Below are 10,744 nucleotides of genomic sequence, written 5' to 3' on the forward strand. Positions count from 1 at the left end.
TGTAGACATCCTCCCTTGTTTCCTTGGTTTGTATTTTCTGTTCACCCATGGCTGCTTTAATCACATCCACATCTCGCTGGGTAAACTGCAAACTCGTTTTTATCTCCTGTATTTCTCTGGTCATGTCGTCGAGTCTCTTGTTATTTGTCTCCATAAGTAGTTGCACAAAACCTTTGAAGTTGTCTTGTTGTTGGCTCAACAGTGCGGTGTACATCTGCTTCTGCTGACTCAACATCTCTGTTACTTGCGCCGCTGAAATATAATCCTCTTCTGCTTCAACATCCTCATTCGCATCTGATTTATTAGCTCTTTTCCCTCTTGGAGGCATTTTAATAGTTGTAGAATTTGTTCAAAGACTTGAAAATATAGAAGATGTGAAAAATCGTAGAACAGACAAGAGGAGCAGTAAAGACGTCATGAGAGTGAGAGTGTTTTAATCTTGCATTAAGTTAGATGCTGAGCATGAGAGAAAAACATTAATCAAGATGCTGAAATGGTTTCTGTGCTGTGTGATGTGGCTCTCTAACACACTTTTAGCTGGAAGGATTGCACTTATTGTAAGTCACACTGGACAAAAGCGTCGGCCAAATGAACATACCTGTGGTACTCCGGGATAAAGAAGAGGCAGAGGCTATTCTTTATTCACTGTAAACTCAGACCTTGTTATACAACATTAATGCTTCCCTATGGTATTCGGCTTGCTGAATGAAGTGTGTGGAAATATTTGGACAGATCACTGGAGGGGGAGGGTGTGGCCTCTGGTACCGTGCCCAGAAAGAAACCGGTGCGATGACTCTGAATTCCTGAGTAGTGTTTAAAAATAAGAGCGGCCATAATATATTAACCTTTATTTACCCAGGCAAGGAAGAATAAAGGCCTGAATGTTCCTTTCCCATCACCACCCTCAGCCAGTTTCACATATGGCAGTTGTATAATTTGCACCCAGTTGGTGGACAGGCTCCATGCTTAAAGGTACCTTGACACCATCTTTTGTCGGTGTGGAATTTTTTGTCTTGTGCCACAAGTCTCGCAATTTTCACATCACACTCTTCAGGAAATTCTGAGTGCCTAGTCAAAACGTATCCGGCTGTCAGGGACAAGCTACGGTCACAACCTAAACTGTAAGCCTGGTTTCTGTGGGAACTGCTCCAAACTTACCAAACCACACCACTCTCAGATTCACAAAAATAACAAAGATGCTGACTCATGAGGTAATTGGGGGTTGAATTCCTACACTGAAGCAGACCAAAAAAAAAAAAAAAAAAACAGTGATGCAAATTATCTTTAAGGATCAGGCAGAACAGAACAGCAGACCTGGACAGAAACTCCTCAGGCTGCGACTTAAATGACTGAATATGTGAGTGTGTACTGGACCCAGTGGTGGAATATGTACTCAAACCCTTCGCTGATGTAAACGTAGCAATATAACAACACGAATATACTCCATGACAGGGAAAATCCCTGGATTCAAATCTGAAGTGTGTGTCTGCTTTATTAGGTACAGCCAGCCCATGTAAATAAATCCAGTGTAACAGTTTTACCACAATGTCAAGTTTAAAGTCAGTTTTTAATGACAAATCAAATCTTATGAAGCAACTCAAAACCAACTGGATGCCATCAACACTGCATAACAAAGCTAAAAATAAGCCTCTCTTAGTTCCTAATACATTTACATTTATTTACAAGGGCACAATACCCATCAGCAAATACAGGATGTACAACCAATAGACACAAGCAATTAGGGGAACTGGGAGGCATCTCCCTGTCCACCCACCCGAGCTAGATCAAGAGGAGAAGAGCAGCAGCTTAAAGTATGACAGGAATGAAAAGCTTCTGGTGAACTGTCCCAGGGTGAGGAAACAGCACAGTTGCTAGGCCACCGTATCACTCGGCCAACAGGAAATGGCTGCGCAGAGGGGTCCTGGTGGCTCATAGCAAAATGAGGCACAAATCGTATAGGCTACTTCACAATCATGTGTGTTTGTACATGACTGATGTGAACAGGATTTTTCTTTTTTTTTTTAAATATGTTTGTACATGTAACAGGAGAAAATGCTGTGCTTTTGAATGAGATTACACATGGGTATGAATCAGGATTGTGCCTTAAAAATGATTAACTGTGCTGCCTCTCCCACACACAAATCTGTGGTCTACAATCTCTGAAAATAGGAGAAAATGGTTATCACGGTTCCCAAGCATCTCAAATTTCACAAAACTAAACAAGCTCAGAAGGCACTTTGGCATCACCTTTCCAAAAGGTAAACTAAATATGTGATGCAGATTCAACCTGATGTAAGTAAGAATAAAACTTTGGTCTATTTTAAGGACATGTAAAGAAACCGTTTGTGAACAGCTCTGACCTAACCTGAAATTCTCCAGACCCCACTTGTTGTCTGTCTGTATGCTCTTCAGGTTCCTTCTCACCCTTCGGTCTTCATGCCCACCTGACTTGTGTCTTTGCAGCTTGTTTCTGCCTCAGTGAGCCTCCACCTGACAGACTGCGATACACACCACTGCAACTACAATACAGTACATCGAGGAAAGGCCTTTGAAAAGACTTCAAATATTTACAGAAATTTGAGATGCACTGGTGTAGAACTCGTTTGCCTTAAATGTCATGGTTTCACATTTAATTTTAAAGAGGCTAGATCAGCTGCCAGGTAGCATTCCATATTTTTGTTTTTTTCAGTGACCTCTTCATGGCCTTTATGAGCAGGAGGAATGATTACCACTAGCAAAACCTCTTTAATTTTTCATATGGGCACCTGACTACTGTTTTAAGACAGACCTGAATAACTGTGAACCTATCCTAGCATAAACATTTGGTTTCACAAGGGGATGTCGGTTTGTGGGCTTGTGGAGATGCTATGAGCTTAATTCAACTTAGCATCTATGGGTAGGGGAGACCACATGATGACCTCAATGACAAGCCCCCACGCACATTCAGTTCTTTGTAGCTAGGTGGCTGTAGATGGTGCTTCCTGTCCAATGACAGTTATTAAAAGCGTAGCTCGATGTCCTTTAAAGTGTAACCATTTGTGGACTGGTACATCAGGCTTTTGAGATCTGAGAGGATTTGGTGTACTCATCACGCTCATTAAAAATTACATCACAAGTTATTTTCCAGCCCATCCCATGTCATCAAACAAAACATAAGCTTGGATATAATGTTTTCACAATACTACCGGCTCCATCCACACCTACAGATTCTGCTAAGGCCGTTCTCTTGCTGCTTGTGCTGGTGGTGATGTTGCAATGATGAAAATGCTTTTAGGAATCCACAAAAAACAAAAGCCCACATTCTCCTTTTGTCTAACATTGATGCACCACGACTGTATGGCCACATTACTGCTAAGTTTTATCACTCATCTATGCTCAACAGGAAAGACAGAAATAAAATGAGTGAGACAGGAACCATTTTATGAGCCAGATGTACAGCATACTCATCCTTACAGGGCATTTCACAAATACACAATTTCCTTACTATCACTGAACTGACAAATAAAGCCTGATTCTACAAAAACTGTTTTGTTAACAGAAATAAATCAAACTCTTTATGAAACAGAGGTAAAACTCTTCTGGATCTGGTGAGTTTCTCTCTCACACAGATATGTCAAGCTTTCTCATGCACTACATAAGATGCAAACCATTGTTGTTTCATGTTCTGTACTAGTAGTTGTGTATGTTAGTGAATGCTTCTGGTAAAAACAACATTAAGGAGGTGATTTAATCACAAACTGCACACTTGTGTTACTATAAACTTTCTATGACAGATCTCAACTCCGACATATACAACTCTGAGACTGAAGTGGAATATTTTCTTTTATGACTTTTTTGGATGCAATAAATCCAGATTTATTGATGACATATATAGGTTTTACTTAATGAAACAGTAACCTAATGGATTTTTATCCTTCCTGGCATTCTCAGTGATAGTTACAGACATCACAACTAACTGAATCTGCATTGGACAGGCTATTTTTAAAGTATGGACCACCAGACTTTCAGTTTTGTGTGGTTGCTCTCTGTGCTAGTAGCTCAGAGTTAGGTTAATGAGGTCAGACTGAATTAACCATTTAAATGCATGCCTCATGCAAGCTGCATTGCTCAGAATCTAAACACAGCTGGTCACTGTGGACCCAAAAAGACTAATGGTACAACATCAAAGCAAACGTTGCTGTATCAAAATATGCATTTAGATTTTTGGAAGCTATTTTAATCTTGGAGCATCCTATCAGTCTTTGAGTAATGCAGACCTATTCTATAGATGAACACTGACTCATCTCCACATGCGCTGCTGCTTGGCTGTCACTCATCTGCTACTGGAATTGCAAAGCTCGCCTGTAGGAAGTTCTGACCTGTATGTTTTATGTACAACTAACAACACGGATGACACACAACGGTCATTAACCTTGATTTACAATCTGACTCCATCAGCATTTAGATGAACAACATATGAAATGCAGTGGCCAGCCCTAGAATTTGTTTAAAATTGCTCAATTCCATAGCTAAAATCAGTAACTAGTGTAAATATGTAGAAAATCTATTCACAAGTTAACACCACGCTCTGCACAAACAAGCAGAGGACAGCTCTATTAAAGTGCGAGCGACTGGCTCCCATAATGTTTCATTCCACATCTCTTGCCTTTAAGCACTTCATGAACCTAATTTGATTTTATTCACGTAGGCCTCATGCGAGAGAAAATACACTTCAGGGTCAGTAAGCACTGCACATAAATATGTTATAGGCTGTTTCATTACATAACAATTCTAATGAACAGCATCCTCTATATACACACTCTAATGCAATCAGTGAGTCAAAAACAATAGAAGTTGTTGGCTAGACTGATCACCTGGTCTGCAAAGTTATCCCAAAGCTAGTCTCCACTGGGCGATTGAAATGAGCCAACAATGCAGACAACCACACATCCCTATCAATAGCTGCACATAATTAACAGCGTGCCCTTTAAACAAACTGCCAGGCGAGCATGTCCGTTTGTTCAGCACGGTCTCACTTAGCTCAGAAAGTTAGACAGGAAGTTAAACATTAGGGCAAGTGTCTGTCTCACTGCATTCTCAGCATTCTCTCATTAATCAATCCTTGACTCTTGTATTCCAAGAGACATTTAAAACTCTCAAGTCTGCATTATCTTGAACCTGTACCCCCTCTTGGACATGCCAACTGTGTAGTGTCTTCTGTATCCACATTTTGGATCTTTTCCTTTTTTGCTTTCTTTGCAGACGTTGCACCAACAAGTGGTGGGAGTGGCCCGGAGTGTGTCCTTAATCTCTTTATCCATACAACTCAGTGCTGCTTATTGTTCAATTCACCACAAGGATGTCCTCAAGCATCTGCCAAAAAGTTAATCACCCTCTTTAAATGCCCTCCTGCACGCTCGCCACGTCACAACAATATTGGTTTTTCATAAAACACACAGGCTTTGTCATGTGACTTATTGTGTTATTGCTGCTTTCTTCTGCCTGTATTGCATCACTATGCCATACTTGACAGGGTCATACCTGACTGACAACAGGGCTTGTCAGTATGAAAATAATGCAAGGTGCATTCCACTCTCAGCTACTCTAGCATGCCCAACCTACTACTGTGATATGCAAATGTACTGTACAGAGAAATACAGGTCATCAGTGTGGCCTGCTTGGTGGCTCCTAAAACTGACATGGCCTTAGGTCTGAATATAACATTATTAGTCAGAAACGTGAAACTTTGCACCTCTGAACGGGAAGTGAAACCACATGTCCACACATGGCTAGGACCTGGGCTCATCACACTGTATGAAGGGCTATAATTCATCACGATGCTGCACTTTTACACATTAAAATTGCCAATTAATATATCTTATAGGGACTTCAAGTGTGCATGTTGTTTTTCCTTCGCACAACTCTTTTATAGCAGCTATATCCTAATATTTTCATCAGCTAGCTAGTTATGGTATTTGATATATTCCAAAAAACAGGCACTTCTAATGTCCACAGTAAATAGGGTTATAGTGCCATCCGCTACACCCTTGTTGTTTAAGTTATATTTAAAAAAAAATAACTGTTATAAGACATGGCATTAAAATAGTCAGCGACACTTGTCTTAATTTGTCTTTAGTGAAAGAAACCACCACAGAAGTCACTTCCACCATCTCGTCTGAGTCCACATTACACGCTTCAAAAGCGGGGGAGGCTTAGTTAGCCTACACACAGTAGCTAACACCCACACTTTTACTCATCACAACCAAGTGTTCCCGAGGCTGCACTTGTAATGTTTCCAATCCCAAAGGAGTAGAGACAAATAAACGAGGAACACCGCGGCTCTCACTTACCGAAAATACGTCAACGTCCGTAGCAGCCATGGTGCGGAATGTATGGTGTTGGTGTGCTGAGCAGACTAAGCAGGGGCGAAAGGGAGCAGCCCTCGTCTCTCCGTACTAGCCTGCTAAACTACTGACTGAGCCAAGCCCACGGAGATGGGAGGAGAGGGACACACGACTGAGGAGAGCTGGTAACCAGGCGAGGAGGCTACTAGCTGGCTAGGCGAAGAGAGATTCACTGCTTGTTTGTTTTTCCTTCGCTCGGGGAGGCTACAACTGGTAGACAGTTCTATTAAACGAATACTCTTGACTTTAAATTTTTCTTCTCGTTTACCTGATTATCAACTGTGCCTACTAAATAAATGTTTGTATATTCTGAATTGGGAGCAGTTTAAAGTTGCCTGTACGCGATGTAACGCTCAACCTTTCTACGTACGTTAAAGGAGGGTGTGAACCATCTCGATATTCATTGCATCTTTGGGCAGGACGGATACGTTCCAAGATGGCCACTTTTCAGGAGCTCCCGTTCACTCCAGGAATGTCTTGTTCCACATATTGCAAGCCAGGACAGGGGGGAGCAGCACCGAGAGCAGAAATATGTGTGGAAATGATAAAATACCCCAGTTGTCGGTGTGACGTTCTCAAGATAGTGCATTCATATTTCAATCATTTAACGAGGTTACATATTGAGCATACTAGAATGTGACAGCCAATCAGATCAATTAATGATTTCAGTGTCAAATTTATGCTCCATTCCATTCATTATAAACTGTGTTGTTGGCTATAGGCCTATATTGTGTGTGCCCTTGGTACCCTGGGGGGGTTTTATATGCCTGCGTCCGGTATACATTAAGCATTTATAAACTTTATGTATGTGTGTGCCAGAGTAATAGTGGATTTTGAGGGTGATATTGATATTTAGTGTGAATGGGAATGGACATTGTTTTGAACGTTTTAACAACAGAAGAAAGGCAGATAGTAGTTTGTTCAGTTAAAAGAAATAAACACTGGATCACTAGGCTATATTGAATAAAGATAGGCCTATAGCTGGCCAGGCCAAGCAAACGTTTTTGACAACCCGAAAAAGCACATAATAAAATACGCATAATAATCATAATGACCATAATAATAATATATTTACTTGTGTGTAGTAGTAGGCAGTAGCAGGCCTTACTGAGTATCACTCTTTCAGTGAGCCTATAACCTTAATTATAAGCGCTGTAAATGTGTAAATAAATGCATTTTGTTTTAGTCTATTTCAAATTATTTTTCATGTACATGCGCCTGGTTAGTAGCCTCTAAATGGGAATAGGAGACTTGCTTCTATCTCCGACTGTTAAAACATAGACTGCATTTCTTGCTAAATTCTAATTATTAAAAGAAGATGAAGAAGAAAGAGAAAGAAAACGCATCCAAGAGGGCCTATTTTTGGCTGCAGGGAAACATTTGCATATCGTAGAACCTATTATTCAGACTCTATCCACGCCTGCATTTATCCCGGAAAAAGACTCCTCCAGGTGGGGAGGAGAGAAGTGAGCGGCCAGGTGATCTGTCAGAACAAAGGTGTAACAGGAAACAGTCAGGCTCTTACAAAGAGACCCTTTAACCTTAGCTTGCGTAAAACCCACAGTTTTAATAATGGTTTTGACTCAAGAATCCGTCCTGTCTTTGCTAATAGCGGAGGGTGGCAAGCTGAAGAAATCCGACTTGGTGGCTAAGTTTAAAGATTTAGTGGATTGCGTCGATCCCGCAGAGAGAGAACGGAATAGGGAGCTTTTCAAGACCTTTGTCAACAACGTCGCCATCGTTAGAGAAATAGACGGTGTCCGGTATGTCGTCATCAAGAAAACCTATCAACATTTGCTGGAGGGCGTCCGGACTGTAGAGAGAAGCGGGACAAAGACTGGAGAAAAAGAGACCCTGAAAGGTGAGCAACAGCGCCCACCTGTGCTGGGTGAGAAAACTGTGCAGTCTGTGGGTGAGGGAGGGGAGAGATCAGCTGTTTCTCAGCTTGATCAAGAACAGCCACCTGAAAGTGATGAAAATCCTTCAAAGTTATTGTCTGCTATAGAGCTGGCATTGCAGGCATGCAACTATAAAGATGTTAGAACTAAAAGGATGCTGAATTTTGATATCCAGAAGCAGGACATAAACAGAGACAGCTCCAGAAGAGTTGTAGTAAATGAACCCACCACCATCCTGAGCAAACCATACGGTTTGCCTCTGAGAATGCCACCCAGTGTCACCAGGGTGGAAGTCTGCAAACTGAAGACGGACCCACACGATGCTCCTGAAACTCTAAAACTGGATTCCTCAAGAAACAAAAAAAGACCCTCTTCAGTGGACAGTAGCAGCAGCAGCGGCTCACCCCAGCTGAGGAGGGCTTTGAAGAGCACCGGGGCACCAGAGGAACCCAAAGATACAAGAATTCACTCCACGTTTCCCCTTGAGCAATCAGAGCATGAATGGCTGGTTAAATGTGCCTCTGGCCACTGGAGCCAGGTTTATGGGATGCTGCTGAGAGACAACCAGCTTGCTGAGAAGAGGGACTTCATGTCAGGGTTCACCGCTTTGCACTGGATGGCCAAGTGTGGAAACAGTGACTTGCTTGTGAAGCTTATTGACCTAGCAAGGCAGGGAGGAGTTGACATCGACATTAATGTGAAAACACATGGTGGATATACACCCTTGCACATTGCTGCTTTGCACAACCAGGAGTACATCATGGCCATGCTGGTCGGGGAGTACGGGGCTAATATAAATATCAGAGACAACTACGGGAAGAAAGCCTGCCACTATCTGCACAAAGGCACTTCTGCAACTGTGAGAGAGATGCTGAGTGGACCCAAATCCTGGCAGGCTCAGGACAAGGCCATCCCCGACAAAGAAGAGCTGGACCTGGTCCCGGATCTTTCCAAGTGCCGGCCTTCAATAAGCCGCCTCTTCCAGCCACATGTGACAGGCCAAAAGAAGAAGCACAAGCAGAGGCCAGGGCTTTACTCCCTGAGCGATGACCCCAGTGAAGACAAAGAGGGCAGCAGCAGCTTCAGGAGCAGAGTCACATCAGATGCTTTTATGTAATTGCTGAACTCTTTCTTGTCTTGTTTTCATGAGGGAATAGTGTGAAAACACAATAATCTGATGGATTTTAGGCCTCCTTCAACAATGACAAAAGCTGAAAATAAGCAACAGCTTCTTTCTTGTGTTTGTGTTTTGCGTATATTTTCTGATATTAATTCTTATCAGATGTGAGATGCAGAGCTTGTTGTGTAGTCAAAGTGATAATCAAGCAGTGCTGTTTAAGTAAATAGGAACATAAAGGTAACCTCTGTAAAAACAGATGTTCTCCTCCAGTGGAAATCAGATCATTAAGACTTTAACTGATGATGGCCTCAGATGACAACTGCAGTTGGTTCACTAACTGAATCACAGAGTTTTAGTTTTACATGTATGACTTGTATCTTATATCAAAAATGATTCATATAATATTACAATGGGTCCTGTGGAATGTCTTATTACTCACCGTCTGTGGTCTCTTGAAGTCTTCGTCTTTTCTTCTTTCTGTCTTTCTGCTGTTGTCACATTTAAATCCAGCATGAGCTTTATTGCTATACTGACTTAGTGTGTTTATTTAATAGTGAATTTTCCATTTGTGTTAATTATTAATTGCTACAAATCTTTGTTTTTCTAAAATTAAATGTTATCTTTCATTGTAGTAGTTCAGTTGAGACAACAAAAATAACTGCACTAAGCACTTAAAACAGAAAAATTGACCTTATAACATTTATGTCATCAGCCTATTTAGCTGTGACATACATCCCCGTTTGCTGTGATTTAAAATGGACTGCACACTGTAATCTAAGAAACAAGTTTTTGCTTGGATTTCTTCATGAATGATGTGCCTCTTCAAAATATCCTTTCTTAATCTATTTTGATCAAATGAATTAATATTAAAGAAATGCCATTGCTGATTTGACATATCAGACTATCAGTTTCCAGAGCCAAATATTCTCAAACTCAGAAGTGAGGATATGTTGACTTATGGGGAAAACAAACATTTGGGCAACAACAAAATTAATTAGTAAATACTACTAAAAATATGTGAAATGTTTGTGGCTCCGGGGAGGATTTAGAGGACATGCCTCTCACTTCACTTCATAACACATTAGTTATCAAACACTGTGAGCCATTAAGGAGATGCAAATACCCACTGAAATGCCCTGAAAGAAAACAAACACTGGGTTTCATTAAATTACACTAAATTTAAAAGAAAATGTAACTGGTGTGTTGTTTATTAAGGAGCAGGTCCTCCATAAATAATACATTTCTCTGAAATGTGGCTTGAATCCATCTTCGAGCTTGTTGAGACAGCTATGATTTATCCAGACGAGCAGCTGACTGGGAAAGAGGGTTTGCATTACTGGGCC

The 10,744-nt window shown here is 41.2% G+C and overlaps 2 protein-coding genes across 4 annotated transcripts in view; one reads left to right on the forward strand and one right to left on the reverse strand.

Annotated features, from left to right (window-relative positions):
* The window catches only part of septin8a (septin 8a), a 33,774-nt gene extending 26,805 nt beyond the window's left edge, over positions 1-6,969 (reverse strand). Inside the window, exon 1 of one of the 3 annotated variants that reach the window (XM_020599767.1) lies at positions 6,330-6,969. In XM_020599767.1, coding sequence (XP_020455423.1) covers positions 6,330-6,359 — 30 coding nt within the window. In that variant the 5' untranslated portion in view covers positions 6,360-6,969. The remainder of the gene's footprint in view (positions 1-6,329) is intronic. The other 2 variants (XM_020599768.1, XM_020599769.1) reach the window with 2 other exon arrangements.
* A 64-nt stretch (positions 6,970-7,033) lies between these two features.
* Positions 7,034-10,700, forward strand: sowahaa (sosondowah ankyrin repeat domain family member Aa). Its single transcript, XM_020599761.1, has one exon. It carries the CDS (start codon positions 7,956-7,958, stop codon positions 9,396-9,398), a length of 1,443 nt encoding a protein of 480 aa, XP_020455417.1. The 5' UTR covers positions 7,034-7,955; the 3' UTR covers positions 9,399-10,700.
* The last annotated feature ends 44 nt before the right edge of the window (positions 10,701-10,744 follow it).

This window comes from Monopterus albus, unplaced genomic scaffold (genome assembly GCF_001952655.1).
Source record: "Monopterus albus unplaced genomic scaffold, M_albus_1.0 scaffold42.1, whole genome shotgun sequence".
Taxonomy (NCBI): Eukaryota; Metazoa; Chordata; class Actinopteri; order Synbranchiformes; family Synbranchidae; genus Monopterus; species Monopterus albus.